Raw genomic sequence first — 23,357 nt, 5'->3', positions numbered from 1 at the left:
GGAATTCTGTTATCCATGTGATATTGTTACGGGCTATTCCCGTGCACTGAAGCACAAATAATTGTAGGGACCGGGCAGAGTGATAAGAGCGTAGACGGTGGATGATTGACGGCAAATTGGCATCGCTGAGCTGTTCGCTGCGTATATCGGTTAAATCGGATATCGCGAAGGGGGGGGAGGCAGGCGTCAGAATCGGGCGCTGACAAGTCGGGAGGATTCACTGGATGAAGGGATAGGCAGTCCACATCCTGGTGCAGTCTGCCATACTTGTGATGTCAAAGCTGTATTCTTGCAGTTTCAGTGCCCAGCGATCCAGTCGTCCAGTCGGATCTTTGAGGGAAGACAACCATCAAAGCGCAAAGTGGTCTGTGATGACCGAAAAAATGCGGCCGAACAAATATGGTCGAAACTTTCCGACAGCCCAAACTAGTGCGAGGCACTCGCGCTCAGTGATAGAAAATTTGCACTCTGAAGGGGAAAGAAGGCGACTGGCATGGGCAATGACACGGTCTCGTCCTTGTTGCTGCTGGGCGAGAACAGCGCCGATGCCTTGTTCACTGGCGTCGGTGCGAAGTTCAGTGGGGGCTGATGGGTCAAAATGGGCCAAGATGGGTGGTGACGTAAGTCGTGATCATGTGAAATGCAGTGGCCTGTTCAGGACCCCAAGAAAATTATGTTTCCTTCTTCAAGAGTTGCATGAGTGGATGGGCAGTGTTGGCGAAGTTCTTCAGAAAACGTCGTAAATAGGAGCACAAGCCGACAAAGCTTCGTACGTGATACCCCCCTACATTATCTTACCCTTACAGATTGAGGCGGACAGGGGCTGTGCGTTGGCGAATAGACCTTCGGAGTGAAGTCTCTGGGCCAGGGGCTTGATCCGCCGGCATACTTTGGTTTCTCGACTCTGGGGAGGCCTCCTGTCTTTGCATATCAAGACCTGACGGTCCTGGCATCGGGTTGGAGTTTGTCTGTTGACCTTGTTCTGTCGGTTGATCCAGCAGTGGTAGTTCTCGTCTTCACACTTGGTCAAAATGCCTTCGTTGAACCCCTTGTTGAGTGTCAACGGTGACCATTCTTGCTCCCTGTTGTTCCCTCACTGTGGCTGGTATCCATTTGGATCTTGCCCAGGCTTCGGGTCCAAACCCGTTGGCCCTTTTGCCAATTCTGTGTACTGTTCTCTTCGCGCTCTGCGTTTCTTGTTTGCTGGTTCGGCATGATGCAGTCTATCTTCGTTCTTATTTGATATCCCAGAAGTAGCTCTGCCGGAGACTTGCCTTCTTTGAGAAGGGTTCGACGGTATGTGCATAAGAATCTGGAGAGTCTTGTCTGTAATTTGCCCAGTCTCGTTTTCTTTAGTCCTTCCTTGAATGTGCGAACTGCCCTTTCTGCCAAACCGTTGGACTGTGGATGATATGGGGCCGTGGGGAAGTGCTATATTTGATTCGTATCCATGAAGTCTCGGAAAAATGCACTGGTAAATTGCGTCCCATTGTCGGTTACTACGGTTCTGGGTAGACCGAACCTCGCAAAGATGACTCGTAGGGCGTCCACAGTGGTTTTTGATGTGGCTGACTTCAGAGGCAGCGCTTCGTTCCATTTAGTTGTTACGTCTACTGCGACTAATATCATGTGCCCGTCCAATGGTCCTCCGAAATCTAGATGCAGGCGGCTCCATCTTTGGTTCAGGACTGGCCATGGTACTGGCGTATGTTGTGGAGGCATTGGTGCGGCTCCTGTACAGACGATACAGGCTCGTACTAGGCGTTCAATTTCTGCATCCACGTTTGGGAACCAGAACAAGATCTTGCTGATTTGGGAACCAGATCTTGCTGTCTGTTTCATAGCTGCCATGCCTGAGTGATTCTCGTGTAACACATTTAAGACAGGTTTAATTGCTGCAGTAGGTATGACAATTCGATGTTTCCAGAAGATCAAATCCTTCGTGATCGTCAGTTCTTGTCTCTTATTGAAATAGGGACGGTATCGCTGTTGGTACTCCCCTGCAAAATTTGGCCAACCTTGAACAATCCACTGTTTGACTTGTTGCAAAGGAGGATCCAAGTCTGTCAGCATTACTAGGTCCTGTGCTGTGATAGCTTTGCTTGTTAAGAAGTCTGTGTACAGCACATACTTTGGGTTTTCTTGCAGGCACTTAGATTCTTCATTGGTTGGAAGTGGCAGCCAGCTCAGTGCATCAGCATTGACGTTGTCTGTACCCTTGCAGTACTCTAAGACGTCCTGATAATTGTCCAGCAAGAAGAACCATCTTTGTATCCTGGCTCCCGCCATCGTAGGAATGGCTTTGTTCGGATTGACGATACCCGTGAGTGGTTTATGATCAGTCACCAAGACAAATTTGTTTCTGTACAAATAGTCTTTAAACCTGGTCACCCCAAAAACAGTGCCAACGCTTCCTTTTCCAGTTGCGAATAGTTTAGTTCTGCTTGGTTTAACGTTCTAGAGCCGAATCCCATGGGGTAGTCAATTCCATTTACCCGGTGAGAGAGAACAGCGCCAACTCCTACTGCCGATGCGTCACATTCCAAACTCAATGGTTTTTTCGGGTCGAAGTGGGCAAGAAACTTCGAAGTCTGGATTGCTTCTTTGACGGGCTTGAAGGCCGTTTCTTGTTTGTTCCGCCACTCCCATGTGGCACCCTTCTTCAGCAGGTCGTACAGTGGAGCCAGGTGGGTAGACAAATTAGGCAAAAACTTGGCAGAGTAATTAATCCTAGAAATGCCTTGAGTTCCGTCACCGAAGTCGGCGTCGGGGCCCTTATGACAGCTGCTATGTTGTCATCCTTGGGCTTGAGGCCAGAAGCGTCCACGCGGTGACCCAGAAAGGTGACTTCTTTTTGGCGAAATCTGCATTTGTTGCGGTTCAGTCTAAATCCATTCTCTCGTAACTGCTGGAGCACTTTTCTGAGTAGTGTGAGGTCATTTTTCTTCTCTGCTATGATGATGTCGTCAAGGTAAACTTGGACACCTGGCAGATCCCTGAAGAGCAAGTCCATTCGTCTTTGAAAGATGGCTGGCGCTGAACATACTCCAAACGGAAGTCTGTTGAAGCAGGCCCTTGTGGGTGTTGAGCACAGTCAATTCTTTAGCCTTGTCGTCCAAGGGTAGTTGATTGTAAGCTTGTGTCAAGTCGAGAGTGGTGAATACTTCGCCACCGTTTAGCCGTGCGAAAATGTCTTCTACCCGTGGAAGGATATATTGTTCAGTAACCGTAGCTGTGTTCACCGTGAGCCGGAAATCTCCACAAACGCGGATGGATCCATCCAGTTTCACAACAGGCACGACAGGTGTGGCCCATTCCGCAGTCGTTACTGGTGATAAGATGCCGTCTGCCACCATTCGGTCCAACGCCTCCGAAACTTTGTCACCAAGGCATAAGGTAGGGAACGAGCCTTACAGAAACGAAAAGTAGCTTGCTCTTTGAGTTGGAATTTCACGGGTGGGCAGGTGAATTCCAGAGGCAAACACATCGCTGAATTCATCCAGTAAAGTCTGTGGAGCTTTATTTGGTTGTGCTTGAATCATGAATACCAGGTTGGGTTTCAGCATCGCTACTCCAGATTGATTGAAGGCTTTTATAATGTCTCTTCCACAAAGTGCCGGGCTGGGGATGTCGACGATGACTAAAGATCCGGCTGCCATCTGTCCATCACGTGATGCAGTCATGCGTACTTAACCCGCTATGGGGAGCTCTCCCAAAAACATGATAATCGAAGAGTCGTGTTCATTAACGGCGGCCAATGATGTCGATGCTGCTGAAACACCGATGTGTAGACGACGCTAACTGGCGATCCGGTATCCACGATCATGCGAAGCGGTACCCCATTCCAAACAATTTCCTTAAAAACAGGATTCTCTGTTGCTGTCTTGGTGTGCCACGAGAGTATAAAGTGCTTCGTGGTCGGTTAATCGGTCATTGGCATCTGCCAACATGGCGTAGGTACCGTGAGGCTTATCTCGCGTTCCAGAATGGCACACCCGGGCGATATGTCCGCGCCGACCACACTTACGACATATGGTTTGTTGATGAAAACACACTTCTTCAGAATGTGTGTCACTTCCGCATCTCTGGCACTTTCAAAGACGCTGCTGAAATCTTCCTTCTCTAGACAGCATTCTCGTATAATGGACCACCCCCTGTTCCAAGGCGTGCATGTTTCTGGCGTTTTCGTGCGCGTTCTCTGCCGAAATGACAGTCTTCTGCCTCCAACAAAGTCAAATCACGTCTGGTGAGTAAATGCTGCCGGACATCTTCCTCTGCAACTCCGCAAATGATTCGATCACGGAGCATACGCTACAGGGAGATTCCAAAATTGCATTGTTTGGCCAGACGCCGAGTCTCTGCGATGAAGTCTTGTACTGTTTCGCCGGGTTGCTGCGTTCGCACAAAAAATGCGTAACTTGCAGCTATCTCATTGACTTCTGGTGCATAATAATCCTGCAAATATCCAATGGCTTCTTGATAGGTAAGGCTATTGACTTGCCTTGGGTGACATCGTCCCTGAATGACTCCTGCCGCCGCGTTTGGCAACAAAGATATCAAGATGGCGCGTCGCTTCATCTCGTCTGTTATCTCTTGCACTTCCAGGTACGCCTCGAGTCGAATCTTGAAGGTCGTCCATGTAGTCTCGATGCCATCGAACAGGGGTGGTTTTCCGAGGCTCATCCTTGCCTTCCTTGCGTTGTGAACCCGCTGTGTTCGCTTCCTCCTCGTCGCCACTGATACATCGCGTCTAGACAATAAATAACTACATGGTGACTGTAGAAAATGGAACGTTTATTGTGTGCTCCACAGTCGTATATATATACGGGTTGATGATATATATAGGGGGCATGTGCTCCAGGCTGCCAGCTGGAGACACCTCAGTATGTCTTTAGTGGAACGTGGCATAGGGAAGTCTTTGACAACGCAAATTTTTTCTGGGTCAGGTTGCACGCCTTCAGCATTCACAAGGTGGCCAAGCACAGTGATTTCGCGGCGGTCAAAACGGCATTTGGCAGAGTTGAGCTGAAGGCCTGCTCGCCTGAAAACTTCAAGAACTGCCGAGAAGCGGCTAAGGTGGCTTCCAAATGTTGGTGAGAACACGATGACATCGTCAAGGTAACAGAGGTATGTTGACCATTTGTATCCACGAAGGATCCGGGAGTCCATCCTTTCAAATGTGGCTGGGGCATTACACAGTCCAAAGGGCATTACCTTAAACTGGAAAAGTCTATCGGGCGTAACAAATGCAGTCTTTTCACGGTCTTGATCATCGAGGGATATCTGCCAGTATCCTGACCTCAGGTTGATAGAAGAGAAGTAGGCAGAACCGGTGTAGACAGTCGAGAGCGTCATCAATCCGCAGTAGAGGTTAGATGTCCTTGCGCGTTACTTTGTGGCGGTAGTCTATGCAGAAGCGCCAGCTGCCATCTTTCTTCTTGACTAGGGTGAACGGTGATGCCCATGGACTGCATGAAGGTTCAATGATGTCCTTGGTGAGCATTTTGTCGACTTCACGCTGTATCACTTCTCGCTCGGCATAGGGACACACGATAAGGACGTTGTCTGATTGGGCTGGCGTCCCCAGTATTGATCTTATGAGTGACCACAGATGTCTGTCCCAAAGGATGGTCATTAAAGTCAAAGATGCTGCGGTAGGACTTCAATACGACTGTCTGTGCAGGAAGGAGGTCAGAGGCTATCATCTTGTCAATATCACCGTCGACGAGAGAGAGAGAGAGAGAAAAACATTTATTTAGACCATTGAGTTGATCTTGAGGACGAGTGGGTGGTATCCTCATTCCAGGACTCCACTGGCCATGGCTGCTCGACGTACTTGCTGGACGAGAGCTTCTTGTCCCGCCAGGGTATCGCCGGTCAGCTTTACCTCCCGCCGCTCAAATGACGTGTTAGGCGTCTTTAAATGTTCAGGTTTGCCCCTGCACCCCCACAAGATGTGAAAGAGCGTAGGGCATGTGTAGCTGCACCAGGGGCAGATGCCGGGATATTTTTGTGGGTATATTTTGCTGTATCTGTGTAGGTTTGGGAATGTGTTTGTTTGGATAAGTCTGAGGGCTATTGCCTCTTCAGTGCTGAGCTTTTTGTGAGGGGGAGGATAAATCCTGCGGTGGAGTCACTGGATCTCGAGTCGGTCGCAGTAATTTGATGGCAGGGGCACAAAGTAAAGGGTGGGGATTGATCAGACGATTGGTTTTGCCCCGCTCGGTTAAGTAGCACTTGAGCTAAGGCGTTCGCCCTTTCGTTCCCCTCCAGTCCCGCGTGACCCGGCGTCCACGTGATTTGGTGGGATTCTTGCAGCCTCGGGCCTAAAATCTTAGCCGCCAGCACCGGTGTTCGTCCTTTGGTAAAGTTGCGGCAGGCATGTTGCGAGTTGGTAACGACATGAACTTCCCTGCCCACCCTGTCATGTTGCTTTATTACTAGCGCCGCGGCTATGGTCTCAGCCGCAGCTGTGGTCTCTGCCCTGACGGAGGCCGCGAGGGTTAAGGAGTTGTCTCTCCCGTTCACGGCAGCTACGGCGAAGAGGCCCCCTGCAGGGTACGCTGCCACGTCCACGTACGTTACGTTCGGGTCACCCTTGAATTGTCGGCGCTGTCTGTCGACCCGCGCCTTGCGTCGTCCTTCGTAGAGTTCATGACTCATGTGCTTTGGTATGGGGTTCGCCGTTATCTTGCTTCTGACCTCGGGCGGGAGTGATCGTTGCCCATCGAGGGCACGAAGCTCCGTTGCCATGCCGGTCCGGTGGAGAATGGCTCTGCCCGCCGCCGTGTTCTGTAGTCTGGCTTTTTGCGAAGCCATAACCGTGTCCGACAGCTCAGCGAAGGTGTTATGGATCCCGAGAGCTGCTAACTTCTCGTTTGAGGTGGTAACAGGGAGACCCAGGGCCGTTTTGTACGCGCCTCTGATGATGGCATCGACTTGTTCTTGGTCGCGTTTGTTTGGCGAGTCGTAGTGATACGGCATGCTAAACGTTACTCTGCTGATCACCAGAGCCTGGACGAGGTGGAGCGTGTCCTCTTCTCGCATGCCCTTGCGGCTTCTTTTATTCGTTTGATAATCCGCGAGATCTGGTTGGTGGTGGACCTTAGGGTTTGGATGGTGTGGGTGGCTTTCAAGTTGCTCTGGATCCAAAAACCCAGTATCCTAGTCTTTTTGCTTTCCGTGATCTTGTGGTCCTCTAGATAGAGTTCGATAGGGCCGGGTGACTTGTAGATTCCTCCTCCATGCACCCGGATCACCTCGGACTTCTCGGGCGCGCAACGCATCCCGCTCGCTGCCGCAAATCTCTCCACGGCCGTCGCGGCCTCCTGAAGGGTTGCCTCCTTTTGCGCAAGGGAGCCCTTGGTGGCCCAGAGCGTGATGTCATCTGCGTATAAGGCGTAACCTAGGTCTGGGATCTTTCCGCAGCTCTTTGGTCAGTGCTAGCATCGCGATGTTGAAGAGAATCGGGGAGACTATCGCCCCTTGCGGCTTTCCTTTGTTCGGCACGTCGATCGTATCCGATCGAGTCTGGCCTATTCCGATGGTTGCCGTCCGGCCCGTCAGGAACGATCTGACGTAATTAAAGATGCGCTCTCCTCAGCTGATGTCGTTCAGTCCCTTGAGAATGGCCTCGTGAGAGATGTTATCTAAGGCCCCTTTCAGGTCGAGTGCGAGGAGGAGGTGTTCTCCCTTCGGGATGCCCCTGAGAACTTCTTCCCTAAGGATTAGGAACGCATCTTGCGCAGAAAGTCCCGGCCTGAAGCCAAGCATGGTGTGCGGGAAGAGGTCACCGTCCTCTATGTAGTGTTGGAGGCGGGCTCCGATGACCCTCTCGTACACCTTGCCGAGACACGAAGTCAGCGAGATGGGGCGTAGGGCGTCGATCGCGGGCTTCTTGCCTGGTTTGGGAATGGTCACGACTTCCGAGTGTTTCCACTCGTTTGGTACGTGGCCCTTGCTCCAGAGTTCCTCGTTTAGGTATTCGGTCAAGTCCAGGATGTGCTTCGGGCTCAGGTTTCTAATCATGGCATTGGTGATTTTGTCGGCCCCGGGAGCAGTGTTGCACTGTGAGGCTCGTGCCGCGGCTTACACCTCTTCCTTCGTGATCAGAGCGTCCAGTTCTGGTCTTGGTTCCCCTTCGTATTTTAGGAGGCAGGGTCGTATGGGGTCGCTACCCAGGTATCTGCTTTTTAGGGTGTCAATCAGATCCTGGTCATTCCCGGGGAATTTGTGAGCGATTTCTTGAAGTGTCCGACTGGTTGTCGATTTGGCCTTGTCGGGCTCGATCAGGCAACGCAGGATGGCCCACGTCTTCGCCGTGCTCAGGGTACCCTTGAGCGAGATGCAAAACTAGACCCAATTTTTCTGCGTCAGCTTGGTCGCGTAATCTCTGGCTTCTGTTATATGCGCGATTCGTAGACGGAGTTTCTGGTTTAACCGCTGTCGCTTCCACCGTTTGAGGAGGCCCTCATGGGCTTCCCACAGGTGTAAGAGCCGGCGGTCGACTTCGGGCGTCTCGACCGTGCGCTGGATGGTTTTGGTGGTTTGGATGTGGGCGTCTCGGAGGTGCTGCATCCATTCCGCTATGTCCGTTATACCGCTTTCGGGTGGGGAGTACTGCCTGTACGCCTCCCAGTCTGTGAGCCTAATTTCTCCAGTTGTTCTCTTGAGTTTCGGGGTGGACACCGAGATGCTGAGGATGTAGTGATCGCTGCCCAGTGTTTCGCCCAGGTGTGTCCATGAGTATTACGTTTTTGACAAATGACAGGTCCGGAAACGTGTCCCAACTAACACTGTTGCCTACTCGGGTTGGTTGGAGGAGGTTGGTTATCAATTCGAGGCCCGTTTGGTCAACCGCATCGATGAGCGACCTCCCCTTCTGCGTGTCTTGTTGGTAGCCCCAAGCCGTGTGTCTAGCGTTCATATCTCCCACCACTACCAGCTGGTTGCAGCCAGCGGCTCTCGCGCTGTCGTGAATGATGTTGCGGAAGTCGTCCTTTTGAGCCCTCGGCGGACTGAACAAATTCAAAATGAAAGTGCTACGTCTACCCCTCTTCTGCGGGAGGACTTCTACTAGCACGTGATTAATGTCATGATGTTGATAATGTTGTCCCACGGCCGTCACCGTTTTGTGAACTAAAACTGCAACCTTTGGTGATCCCACGTGTTTAATTACGTAGTAACCCCGTAGCTTGATGGGCTGGTTCCCGACCTCTTGAAGGCAGATGACGTCGGGGGGTATGAGTGATTTTGGATGAAGAGCTGAAGCGAACTTGCCGTCTTGTTGAAAGAGCGTCAATTCCACTGCCAGTTCTCGAGGTGTTCGTGGGCGCTGCGTGTGGTGTTAGCCATTGCTGACGTTCATGCCGCCGCCATCGCAGTTGTCGGCGTCGCTGACGTCACCCGTATTGTTTGTGCGCCTGTACGCCTTGATGCGTGTTGTTGTTTTCGTCATCAACCCGCTTGCTGGAGCCAAACTCAACCTTACGTATTCTTCTTTCAAGGTCTTCACTGCTTAGTGTGTTCTCCTTGACCTTATTGTTTAATTCGCCCATCTGGTAAAGCATCTGTTGCATCATAGCATAAATGCTTTCGAGGGTGACTACACTTGACTGGCCTGCTGCTGCCGAGACAGCACCGGGGAGCGAGGAGGACGTGGTGGTTCTTGAGTGCGGAGGACTGGAGATGGCGGGCTGGTAGCCTATTGTTCCACTTTGCGGCCCTGCCTGTGTGTTGTTTGTTTTGCTTAGCATCGCTTCTAAGCGTTGCATGCGTTGATTTAGGTCGTTAACCTGAGCTTTGAGTTTTTTATTTTCTTCCCTGATGCGCGTACATTCTGGGGGAGCATTTACTATTGTCACTGGTATCTTGAGCGGAGGAGGTACTAGACTGATTCCGGCTCACCTTGTTGTTGGCTTGTTTCTTCTTGCCCGAATGGTTTTTCTGCTTAGACGTGCATGACGAGGTAGAAGGCGGCCGCAGCCCTTGCTTCTCTCCTGGCTTTGGCCACTCCGAGCGGAATCGCGACCTGGACCTGGACTGGGACTGTGATCGGGACTGGACCGGGACTTTGACCTAGACTGGGCCCGGGACCTCGAACGGCTTGCCGAGGACTCTGAGCTGAACCACCGCAGGCGGCTTCGCCTTGGCCTTCCTCATCAGTGTCCTCGTCTTCCGTCTGCCTTCCGGGCGGAGGATGCTTTTTGGTGGTAGCGCTGTTGTTTTTGAGCCTTTGCTTGCACTCGCGAGACCCCGTGGCGTGGGCTTCGCCGCAGGCGGCGCACTTGAGCGAGCACTCGTGGTCGTCTGTTGGGTCGTGCGTCCCGCAAGCGAGACATATCTTGATGTTCGGGGTAGGACAAACGTCCGATCGGTGTCCCATGCGCTGGCACACGTAGCAGATTTGTTTTGTGGGTTTGTAGGGGTGGCACTCGGTCTCCCCTCCATAGTAGTAGACGTATTGTGGAACTACGTGAGAGCTGAACGTTAACATGGCCGTTTGGTCTTTCCTAGCATGCGGGCTGGCACGATTTCCACGCCTTGGGTCCTCACCCTTAGATGGGTCATAAGCTCCTCGGGCGGGGTATCCGGGTTGATTCCATGAAGGATGCCCGGGGCCACTTCGTCCGGTGCCGCAACGTAAGAGTTGACTTCGTAAAGGTTGCCGCCCAACACAATCTGCGTGATCTTGCGCGCAATATCCGCGACCTCCTGATCTGGGGTACTAACAATGATTATGTTGGAACCGGGTCTCAAGCGCATGAGAAAATGCGAATCGTCAACTTTTCCTCCGCAGGCGGCCGAGACGGCTTTCGAGATTTGGTGGTTCGTGAAGCTCTTCACCTGAAGGCCTTTCTTGGGCCGGATGATGATTTTGAAGTCGCTACGTGGCAGGGGGGGGGAGTCGTCGCCTTTTCTTAAAAGAAGGCTTCTTTGATGCCCCAGCGCTTGCAGCTGCGTAGGATGTTGAAGATAACGCGGTGGTTGAGGAGGGTGATGCCGGAGAGATCACTCTGCCTGCCACGCGTACTTGCTCGCCTCTGGCGAGCTTCTTCTTCATTCTTCGCTTGAGGTTTAAAGACCAATTGGAATAAGGACATTCCGATGGCATCCCTTGCGAAAGGCCCTCGTCCATAATGGCAGAGTCGTCATGGCGATCTTCCGAGATGTCTTGGAAGTCTATGGCTGTGGTTTCTTGCGACGAAGGCCCAGCGGTAGTTTGGATAATAGCACCGGAGGCGGGTGGGGCTGTAATAACAGCACCACCTCCACTCCCTCCAGTAGAAGTAGAAGCGACCGGCTGGGATCCAGCGATGTGCGCCATAGTGAGCATCGAGAAACCGTAGCAAGCGAGCGTGCGGTGGCAAAGGCGGCGGAACGCCTCGCCTACCTCCGCGCTGCTACGTACGGCGGCGTCAGGCTTAACACGGCAGCGCCACCCCGGAGAACTTCAAAGTCCAAAAGCGCAAAATAATATGCACTCACGGTCTCCAAACTTCTCATGGGGGTTCCGGATGACTTCACGAAGGCCTTCCGACAAACACTTCGGTCCTCCGATGTGAATTTCTTCCAAGAATAAGGAAAGTCGACAGAGCCCATGCGAAGCACGTCTACTCCGCTCGGCTCTTCTTTTCACACCGTCGACGAGATTGTGCGAGGAAGAGGAAGGGGCAGAGGACAAAGAAGCGTCGGTGACGAATGCAGAAATGGCACACTCATCGATAGAAGAGATGTGGGCTAGAGTCATGCCGCCTGGGATAAGTTGCATGCACCAGCTAAAGTTCAATATGGGTAGAGACGTTCGATTATTTGTAACTATAATAAGGGTGTGAGGAAGAGCCGAATAAGATGTCAACGATCGGGGTCAAGATGTAATCGCCATCGGGAATGGGAGAAAAAGACCGCAAGTTCACACATATAACGGCTTGAGGAGGTAGACTAACATAATCCACTTAGCACAAGCGCGGTTGGCGTGTAGTAGGAGCGTCATGGTAGCACGGTAGGTCTAGCTGAAGCAAGCCGGTTCCACAGTCATACCACCGGCCGTTACAATAGCGGGCCATGTGTCCAGTATGACGGCAGTTGAAGCAAATGGGACGGTCATCTGCAGTCCTCCACTCGGCTGGATTGTGAGTATGGAACGGTGGCCATTGACCTTGGGCGTGCGAAAGTGAGCGACGGCGGTCGATCGGCTGGTAAGGCGCTGCGGTGCACACAATCCAGGCCAGCATTGGAGAGCTCCTGATGAACGATAGCTTGGATTAGTGGCACCATCTGGGAACTACAGTCACAGGTACGGCCGCACGTAGAAGCAGGAGAGACAGTGTCAAGTTCACGTCGGATGATCTGCTTCACGTGTCCTACAGTGAGCGGTGCCGATGGCTCAGGTACGTCTTCGCACGACCTCGTTGCTGCCGTGTTTGGAAGTCGAGCGAAATTATGGGCGATGCGTTGACTTTTGGCAGCCTCAAAGCGCTTGCACTCTTGGATGAACTTCTGGCAGATGGAAGCAGACGATCTGTGGGGAAGCACAAGCAGGGAGCGAGATTATTGGTCTAATATGGATTTCAAAAAGGCTTCTTGTGCGAGACGCAGCTTGCCATCTTCCTTCACAATCTTCATTCTAATCTTGATAATAACTTACAAACTGATGCCATCTTTTTGGAATTTGCCAAAGTATTCGATAAGGTACCGCATAAACTCCTACTCTTAAAGCTTTCCCAAATTAACTTGCATCCAGAAAATATTGTTACGCGCTATTCCCGTGCACTGAAGCACGCATCCTGCCGAGCATCTAAGAATGCGCCAGAAAGACGGTGAAGACGACGATCAGGAAATTATATTTACAAAATATTGTCACGTGCCTTGTGAGAGAACGGGCGACGCGACGTTTATTGAGGGTAGCGGCTCCTGAAAAGCACTGGCGCTGGGGGCTGGCTATCAGCGGGCGGAGAAGCACGCGCACTTCTTTCTTGTCCATGCCTGCCTCTTAGCACTGTACCCACTACTGCTGGGGGCATTTCCCCCCTTCCTTGGAAAGAGCATCTGCTTGATGCTCAAGAAGCGGTGTTAGAAAAGGAGGGGGAAACAGCATGGGCAAGGCAGGTGCTCGTGCAAAGGACACAATCACAGCTAGAGGAAAAACAAAAGCACAGCAGCGGGGAAGCGCGACGGGTACAGCCTCAAGAAACAGAGAGGTTGCAAACAGTAGCGTAAGTAGAAAGATGAATAAAAAATAATAATCACGAACGCGCAACATATGGTTTCATGCGCACAACGTGAACTACGTCAGGGCGCGGTTGTTGTCTACGCCGTGTTTGCGCCGCACTGTCTGGAACGACTTCGTAGTTCACGTCACTAATGCGGCGCAGCACTTTGTATGGGCCAAAATACCGGCTAATCAACTTTTCACAAAGACCATGGCGGCGAACAGGGGTCTACACCCACACTTGGTCTTTGGGACTGTAGCGCACTTGCCGGTGACGGATGTTATAGCGCCGTGCATCTGCATGTTGCTGCTCACCGATGTGCAGCCGTGCAAGCTGGCGGGCTTCCTCAGTGCGCTCAGCAAATTTTTCGGTGTCAGTCGTTAGGTGCTCGGTGTCGTGACACGGAAGCATAGCGTCCAGCATCGTCTGTACTTCACGGCCGTAAACGAGGCGAAATGGTGCGAACCGCATCGTCTCTTGTACGGCGGTATTATACGCGAAGGTCACGTAAGGCAAGATGCAATCCCATGTTTTGTGCTGGACGTCGATGTACATAGAGATCATATCTGTGATGGTCTTGTTTAATCGCTCCGTAAGTCCATTGGACTGCGGATGGTAAGCAGTCTTTCGATGCCTGGTGTTGCTGAATTGAAAAATTTCGTCCATGAGCTGTGCCGTGAACGCCGTTCCTCTGTCTGTGATTACAGTGGATGGGGCACCGTGACGCAATACAATGTGGCACATGAAGAACTGTGCTACCTCAGAAGGCGTGGCTTGTGGGAGCGCATCCGTCTCGGCATAGCGGGTTAAATAGTCAGTGGCGACGATCACCCACTTGTTGCCGTCGGTTGACAGAGGAAAAGGCCCAAGGATGTCCAAGCCGACTTGGTCGAATGGCTTATGAGGTGGTTCGATGGGTTGCAATAACCCGGCGGGCTTCAGGGGTGGTGACTTTCGTCGCTGACATTCACGGTAGCCTTTAACATACTGTTTTACGCTTGCCGCAAGCCCGGGCCAGTAATACATCTCGCGCACTCTAGCAAGCGTTCGTGAGGAGCCGAGGTGGCCAGATGTAGGCTCGTCGTGGCAAGCGAAAAGAATATCGTCCCGCAAGTCTTTGGGAACTACTAGAAGGTAGGCTTGGTCATTCGGGCGGGAGTTCTTCTTGTAGAGCAGATTGTCTCGTAGACAGAAGGACGTCAAGACGCGACGTAGATGGCGTGGTATGGATGTGTGACGGCCCTCGAAGTGGTCGATGAGAGGTCGAATTTCAGCGTCGTCACGCTGCCATTTGACCAAGTCCGACGTAGTAAGGGCGCCCAGGAAGCCGTCGTCGTCCTCTGGCTGTCGACTGACAGATTCGGCGGGAGCACGCGACAACGTGTCGGCGTCTTCGTGCTTGCGGCCAGACTTATAAACTATACTGACGTCAAATTCCTGTAGCCGCAAGCTCCATCGTGCCAGTCGGCCTGAAGGGTCGCGTATGTTAGCCAACCAACATAGAGCATGGTGGTCTGCCACCACTTTAAAGGCACGGCCGTAGAGATAAGGGCGAAACTTCGTGATCGCCAGACGACCGCGAGACACTCTTTTTCTGTGGTAGAGTAGTTCGCCTCAGCACGGGACAGCGAGCGGCTAGCATAAGCTATTACTCTTTCAAGGCTGTCTTGACGTTGGACGAGTACTGCGCCAAGGCCGATGTTACTGGCGTCAGTATGCACCTCGGTGTCAGCCTCTTCGTCAAAATGAGCCAGGACGGGTGCTGACTGCATGCGTTGTCGTAGTTCAGCGAAGGCCGCCTGTTGCTCATGCGTCCAGGAAAATGGTGTGTCATCCCTGGTAAGGCAAGTCAGGGGTTCCGCAATCTTCGAAAAGTTGTCAATGAAGCAGCGATAATACGCACACAAGCCCAGGAAGCGTCGGACGGCCTTCTTGTCGGCAGAGGAGGAAAAGCTGCTACAGCGGCAAGTTTGTCGGGATCGGGCCGAACTCCTTTGGCGCTGATGACGTGTCCGAGAAACTTGAGCTCTTCATAACCGAAGTGACACTTTTCAGGTTTAGGCATGAGATTAGCCGATCGGAGCGCTTCTAGCACATGCTGCAGGCAATGAAGATGTTGCTCAAATGTTTCAGAAAAGACAACTACGTCGTCAAGATACACAAGGCAAGTCTGCCACTTCAGTCCAGCAAGGACAGTATCCATCATTCGCTGGAAGGTTGCTGGGGCTGAACACATACCGAAAGGGAGCACTTGAAATTCGTAAAGACCGTCGGGAGTCACAAAGGCAGTTTTTTCGAGGTCTCGTTCGTCGACCTCGATCTGCCAGTGTCCACTTTTCAAATCGAGTGACGAAAAGTACTGGGCATGTCACAGTCTATCTAACGAGTCGTCGATATGCGGCAGTGGGTACACGTCCTTTTTAGTTACGTTGTTGAGCTTCCGGTAGTCGACGCAAAAGCGTAGCGTTCCATCTTCCTTTTTCACAAGAACGACAGGGGACGACCATGAGCTGTTAGAAGGTTCGATCACGCCGTCTTCAAGCATCTATTGTACTTGCGTACGAATCGCTTCGCGTTCCTTTGCCGACACGCGGTAGGGCTGCTGGCGTATCGGGCGTGCGTCGTCGCATGTGATGATCCTGTGCCTTGTAACTGAAGTCTGCCGTACCTTAGACGAGCTTGCGAAGCATGCCCTGAATTCAAGCAAGAGCTCATGCAGTGCCGCCTGTTTGTCTGGAGATAACTCTGAATTAATGTCGACATTGCCCAGTGACTTGTCAGCCATCCTCACTGGTTCAGGGGTAAAACATTCAGCAACGTGCTCTATTTCCTTGGCAAACGCTATCGAAGTACCGCGAACAGGTGTCGATGCTCGTTACTGAAGTTGGTGACAAGCAACTGAGAACGGCCATCACTAAGCTGTAGCACACTTCTAGCAGCACAAACACCTTGCATCAGTAGATGCGATAAGTTACTTTCAGCGACCATTTCACCTTCGCGCATTCCACCGCACATCACTTCGACTAGGACACTGGTTCGCGGAGGAAGCGTAACACATTCGGTGGAGACACGAAGGGCGTCGTCTCGACGCTTGTGGTCGTACCCGTCGAGTGCTCGGTCTGCTGAGAAGGTGACTACACCTCCCCGTAGGTCAATAACAGCGCTGTATTCTTGGTGAAAATCAACCCCGAGAATTACGTCCCGGGAGCATGCGCGTAGGACAAGGCAGCTCGCCACGAATGTCGAACCTCGAATCCGAACTCTTGTCGTGCAGGTTCCCAGTGGAGTAACGACATGACCACCAGCCGTACGAATCTGCGAGTCATTCCAAGGGGTAATTACTTTCTTCAGCAATGTCGCCAGCTTCCTGCTTAAGATGGAATAGTCCGCACCGGTATCTACTAAAGCGCTAACCGCGTAACCGTCGATCACCACCGGTATGTCGAGCGAAAGCCGGTCATTCCATTCATCTGCAGTTGACGTCGGATCAGTGTCCTCGCTCGTTCGCGTCGATCGGAGGTGTTCAGCATGTCAACTGCCAGCGGCCTCGCCCCCAAAGGTCGCTGTGGTTAGTTTTCCCAGCGGGGACTTGGTGATCGTGTGCCGGAATATCGCTGGGGCGGTGGTGAAAATCGCCGTGGTGACGGCGAGCGTGACTGTCGCCCGGTAGATGGTGGCATGCATTGTTGAGCAAGGTAATCTTCTATCTCCCGAGGTCGTTGGCCAAGTCAGGGTGGCGGTGAGTAGGTGGAAAAGCCCCGCAACCCGAGACGTCGGTATGGGCACTGGCAGTATAAATGATCTGCCTCACCGCAGTGGAAGCACAGAGGCCGACGGTCTGGTGTGCGCCAAACATCCGACTTCCGAGGGGTCATGCGTCGATCGTCGGCGTAATATACCGGTTGCTCCTGCGGAACCATAGCAGGAGGAGCGGCGGAGGGAAACACTGAAGGCGCGCGTCGTTCTGCGATGTATGGTACCGGTTGTGCAGATGAAAGCGTAACCGGATGAGCCGCGTGAACTAACAGCGGGGGTGGTGCAGGGAGTCTCAGGGCTTCCGCGTAGGTCGCACGGCGGTGTTCAGTAGGTGCAGGCGCGGTGTAAGGAAGAGGACAGGTCGACCGGAGCGCTTGGTGAACTTCATCTTTGACGACACTCTCACTAGAGCTCACCACCGCTTGTGACGTGCCGAAAACCTTCTGTATTTCTTTGCGCACGACAGTGCGGATTAGTTCGCGAAGGTGGTCATCGTTGCTTCTGGTGGCCGTGAAAATATCGGTGGTGGATGTCACGTTCACTTGCCGCTCATAGAAATTCGATCGTTGCTGCAGCATCTTCTCCATACTTACAGCTTCAGATAAAAATTCGGCGACAGTCTTCGGAGGGCTCCGCACAAGACCAGCGAAGAGCTGCTCCTTCACTCCTCGCATCAGGTGATGAAACTTCTTGTCCTCGGTCATTCCCGAGTCTGCTCGTCTGAAGAGGCGTGTCATATCTTCGACGAATGTTGTAACACTTTCGTTGGGAAGCTGAACGCGGACCTGGATTGCTCGTTTGGCTCGTTCGCGGTGATCAGCACTGGCGTAGTTGCTAGTAACTGACGGCGGAACTAGGGCCACGACGTCAGTTGCTGCTCACGGTTTTGGAACCATGTGAGCGCGCCGTCTTCCAGGCAAAAGTAGACACTTTGAAGTTTATTTGTGTCGTCCCATTGATTGTATTCGGCCACGCGCTCGAAGTCGGCCATCCAGTCTTCGACGTCTTCGAAGACCTTGCCATGGAACGACTTTGGAACCCGTGGATTTTGAAGTGTGTACCGTTTCATCACTGCGGCGCCTTCCATACCGGTTGAGATGGTCTGAAGCGCTGTGGGGTCTTCAGGAGGCAGTTCCCGGATCCTGCGGCTGGCCCGGTGGACCGGCGTATCGATTGGCACGGGGGTAGTGGTTCCACTGCCAGAAGGGGTCTGTGACATGGGTGAGGAATACCCAGCACCTCCACCACTTTGTCACGTGCCTTGTGAGAGAACGGGTGACGCGACGTTTATTGAGGGTAGCGGCTCCTGAAAAGCACGGCGCTGGGGGCTGGCTATCGAGCGGGCGGAGAAGCGCGCGCACTTTTTTCTTCTTGTCCGTGCCTGCCTCTGAGCACTGTACCCACTACTGCTGGTGGCAATATATACAGAGAGAGACGGCTGCAGGCAAGATGGCAGAACCACAATAAGAGCACTGCTCTGATCGTCGTCTTCACCGTCTTTCTGGTGCATTCTTCCATGCTCGGCAGGATGCATGCTTCAGTGCGCAGGAGTAGCGCGTAACAATATTGTCTGGATACTGGATGCAAGTGAATTTGAGAAAGCTTTAAGAGTAGCAGTTTATGCGGTACTTTATCGAATACTTTGGCAAATTCCCAAAAGATGGCATCAGTTTGTAACTTATTATCAAGATTAGAATGGAGATCGTGAAGGAAGATAGCAAGCCGCGTCTCACACGACAAGCCTTTTTGAAATCCATATTAGACCAATAATATCGCTCCTGCTTGTGCTGCCCTACAGATCGTCTGCTGCCATCTGCCAGAAGTGGGATGAAGCACTGAGATGAAACCACCTTGTTTATGGCATTTCGAGAGAATTCAAAATACTGTCGAAGAGCTCGTCCTTGGCTGTTTTTACCGGAAATATGTAGACGAACACAGCTCATCCTAGACACGGAAGGGGTCGCATAAAAAAGTTGCAACTTTTTTTTTTAACCTACCATTGACACTTGTGAGTGTAGCAATAAAACAAATATGCTAAATGTTGGGCAGGAACCATCGGAGGGTGATCGTTAAAGTCAAACTATAGCCTTCCGGTATAGACCTGCTTAGGTATTGTGGGGTCTCACATGTGCTCTTGGGACAAAGGAACGACAACACAGTAGTGGAAACAATCACAAGGGCATTTATTGCGCCTTTCATACACCAATGCACACTAGCCGAATTACAACCAATAGAACATTCACATGGGCACGCGACAAATCAAGGAAGTCCGACTCACTGCGACCGGATAGCGAGCGAATATGTTCGCCCCATGCTATGACACCATCGCCTAGTCGTTCATGTGTATGGTCACGCGAACGGTGGCGCGTTCGAACGATCCATGTTCGTCCATACTGGTGTCCTGCTCTTAGCCTCGCGAGACAGTCCTGCGAAGCGGGCCGGCGCACGCACGAAACGTTCGTGCGTGTTGGTCGCCGATCCCATTCCAAAGAGGAAGAGCCTTCGACCTTTTTTTCCCCAAGTCACCCCGCCGTTCGGTGGCGCTAGCATCGCGACACTCGCAATGCACCGCAACCACTACGACCACTGCCGGCACTAGACGCGAGCTATGCGAGGAAAACAACATCAGGGGACGCGTGAGAGTCGCGCGTCCCCATATCCCCCTAACCTTAAATCACTAAGCATACTCCGACGAAACATGTCACATGGTCTATCAACGTGCGCGTCGCGAACAAAAATTGGTACATGCAACAGTGGCCGCGCCGAGGAAATAAATGTCCACACGTTATCCACAAGATGCGAGCCGACATTGTCTCTGGGGTTCACCGCTGGCGTCCGTTGGTCACAGCACCTCGTCTGCAGATTCAATGGCACGACTCCAGCCCAGGATTCCGGAAACGGCAACGCAGTAGTCGGCACGTGCAAGCGTCGCTCGCGCCGACGCGCCATGCCGGCGAGAGCCGCTGGTGACTGCCGGCTCTCTTCCCAGCCGCCGAGGGTAGCGAGCCGGACACAGGTGGCCGCCGAAATCGCTGTGCCGAACTGGCCACAGGTATCTGCATCGGCTGGAGTAGCTTGATTGTAGTCCGGGGCAGCAGCGCTGACGATGTGCAGGTGACAGCAAACCAGGGGTGACTCCGCTCACACTGTGTACACCCAACACACTCGACAAACACTAAAGTAGTGCAAGGGAGAGGAATTCAGCATACGCATCGCCCACGTGGTACGATGTTCAATTCGGCTAGCAAAATTTCGGGTGGCATTTCAGATGCTAAGTTCACGTGAAAAAAAGCTTACTTTCTTGAGTCGAACGAGTAATTTCAATTCGTGCGAGACGAACTAATGAGGGAAACAATGTGCGACACCTCAACACCACGGTCCACCAGGTTGTGTCCCTCAACGAGCGACAGGTGGCTTTGTGAAGCCTTAGGCCTAATGTGTTGCTAGTTTGACAACAATCGGCATCCAAAAAAAAAACATCACCCAAAATGGGCACAACAGGCAGCCGTGAGGAGACGTTAGCTCTGTGAGGTGAGCGGGTCCTACCCCGCTCGGTGCACACAGCATCCGAGTTGACGGCGCCCACCGTCCCTGACGATGTCAGAGCGCCCAGTGCGAGGCCGCAATACCAGTCAGCCTGTAGCAGCACCCGTGGCCCGTGGCCACCCGGCTCCCTGAGCCTCGACTTCCGAAGTCAAAGAGATGGAAGAAGCTATTTACATAAGAAATTCGGACCACCCACGAGGCTTCCGTACTCACTCGCTTCAGGCTTGCCAATGCTCCGCGGGCGCTAGGCCTCGCTCTCCCAGGATGCAGACCACGTGGCTCTCGTACCGACGAGTGTACTTCAAAACACTCGCGAAAAGGCTTAGCATGTCGAAAAGTTCAAACACTCTACAGCAACCGTCGCCTCGCTCAAGAAAGCACACCGCCAACACTAGCGATCAAAATCCACGCTAGGACTACGCTTCGGTTGAAACATTTCGAACCGAGCAAAGCTGTTAAAATTATCGTCCGATGCCCCAAGAGCCCCACGTTGGGCAGCCAGATGTGGGGTCTCACATGCACTCTTGAGACAAAGGAACGACAACACAGTAGTGCAAACAATCACAAGGGCAATTATTGCGCCTTTCATACACCAATGCACACTAGCCAAATTACAACCAATAGAACATTCACATGGGCGCGCGACAAATCAAGGAAGTCCGACTCACCGCGGCCGGATAGCGAGCGAATATGTTTGCCCCATGCTATGACACCATCGCCTAGTCGTTCACGTGTACGGTCACGCGAACGGTGGTGCGTTCGAACGATCCATGTTCGTCCATACCGGTGTCCTGCTCTTAGCCTCGCGAGACAGTCCTGCGAAGCGGGCCGGCGCACGCACGAAGCGTTCGTGCGTGTTGGTCGCCGATCCCAATCCAAAGAGGAAGAGCCTTCGACCTTTTTTTCCCAAGTCACCCTGCCGTTCGGTGGCGTTAGCATAGCGACACTCGCAATGCGCCGCAACCACTACGACCACCGCCGACGCTAGACGTGAGCTATGCGGGGAAAACATCATCAGGGGACGCATGAGAGTCGCGCATCCCCACAGTCTATATTGGAAGGTCAATACGTATCGGTTATCTATGTTGGTTAATACTGTGAAGTGTGTGTGTGTGTGATGTAAAGCTGCCCTGTCTGCAGTATCGGCCTGAGTTATAAAAACCCCATGAAAATTATTGCCAGGACAGACATCGTGCGCTGGTGTCACGGTCAGCCCACGAAGCCACAACCTTTTGATTACTAGCACACGGACATCAGAGAAGCGCAAACGGACAGCCCTGATTCACAGCTGAACCTTTATTGCACAAAGCATGAATGCCCAAGGGAAACACAAAAGGCGCTTTAAAGAAGCCAGAAAACAGTAAGAGTTAAAATTTAGAGTTAAAAAGAAAGAAATGCGTGTCATTAACGTATGCTTCGCCATTGGCCTTTTCTTGTGCAGAAACCTTTCAAGATGCATAAGCAACAATGTTCTGCCATTCCTTGCTTGACCTGCAGGCTTCTACGAACACCAAGCACTGCCAAATGCCAGATATGTACGACACAAACCAGCTCCCGGTAAAAACTGGCCAAGGCTGCTCTCACGCCTGGGACAGGAAGCCCGACAACTGCCCGACAATGAGCGGCTACTCCACCAGCTCGGTGGACCTGCCCATGCCACACCTGAAGCAGGAGCAAAGCAACCGTATTGCCCTAGCCAGTGGCAGTAGCAGCACCAGCAGCACCAGTACCACTGTGGTTGCCAAGGTTTGTTCAACCCTCCGTTTCTCCAAAGCTGTTGCAGCCTTGAGTTATATCATGTGCAGCATGCAGATCACTGGTTACCATTGACAGTGGGAAAAAAGTTTAGAGCTGATACTTTGACAGGTTTCCTGGTCAGAACGTTGGCTCAATGAGACTCTAAAGAGAAAAATAGATTGAGCTGTATTCGTATGTTATTCTTCTACAATACCAAGAATAGCCACTCTTAGCAGAAGATTAGCAGAGCACTATGTTAAGCTAGTTGGTGCATAGCTTAAGAAGGATGTGGGGCAGTGCTCTTTCTGTCTCCTCTTATTTCTTCTGTCGATTTTATCCTTGCGCCACACATTCTTCACAATCTTAGCGTAAGAGGACGCTTAGTGAGACTAAAAAAGAAATGAAAGGCGGGGGGCAACGCCAGCTTGCCGTGACCTAATGGATTGTGACACAGTCTAATTGGGCCTAGTTAATTTTTAAAGCATTAACTGTTCTTAGCTCGTTGCGCAGTTTTGCGCCATTGGCACCATCTGCAGTGGCAAGCCAATCCAGTTGTTATGAGCATATGCTACTGGGAATGTGCTATTGTTGTCTAGGCGTTGGTGTTACGCCGTCATGAAGGCATTACAACAATGGTATGACAACAGTGCCATAATCCCAACTGAATGACAACGGTATGATTACGATGGAATGTCGAAGGAATGACGACAATGGGATGACAACGAATGTATGACGGGAATTGAATGACGAAACTGTATCACCACGATGGGTGACAAATGGTCGTGTCATCGTACAGTTGTCATATACAGTCGTCATCATGCCATTGTCGTCATCCCATTTGTTGTCATAGCACTTTCGTCTGCACCAGTGTATGCTTGGAAAGCCACTGAGCGCTCAAGTGTCTGAGAGGGGCATAGTAGTTTAAACAAGAACTCTATGAAACATCCTTCATTATGGGATTTCATGTAAGAAGCAGGAACCTTCACATCCCCAAACAATTTGGCTAGCTCGAGATCGGAACGAAAACACCTAGCCCACACTCCAGCTAACGCTTAAACATTCGCGTTACACGCTTGTAACTGCCCTGTGAGTTGCTTTTTTTATCAG

At 52.0% G+C, this 23,357-nt stretch overlaps 1 protein-coding gene across 3 annotated transcripts in view; it reads left to right on the top strand.

The window, feature by feature from the left end:
• LOC119453835 (uncharacterized) overlaps window positions 1-23,357 on the top strand; it is a 67,495-nt gene that overhangs the window by 5,785 nt on the left and 38,353 nt on the right. For 2 of the 3 annotated variants that reach the window (XR_005192460.2, XM_037715880.2), the window contains exon 2: window positions 22,011-22,259. The exons of the other annotated variant lie outside the window; for it this stretch is intronic. Coding sequence is in view for 1 of the 2 variants with exons in the window: in XM_037715880.2 (XP_037571808.1) it covers window positions 22,011-22,259 (249 nt within the window). In the remaining variant the exon portion in view is untranslated. The remainder of the gene's footprint in view (window positions 1-22,010; window positions 22,260-23,357) is intronic. 3 annotated transcript variants of the gene reach the window in all.

This window comes from Dermacentor silvarum, chromosome 5, assembly GCF_013339745.2.
Source record: "Dermacentor silvarum isolate Dsil-2018 chromosome 5, BIME_Dsil_1.4, whole genome shotgun sequence".
Taxonomy (NCBI): Eukaryota; Metazoa; Arthropoda; class Arachnida; order Ixodida; family Ixodidae; genus Dermacentor; species Dermacentor silvarum.
The sequence above is the reverse complement of the archived record's forward strand: the minus strand, read 5'-3'. Positions and strand labels throughout refer to the sequence as shown.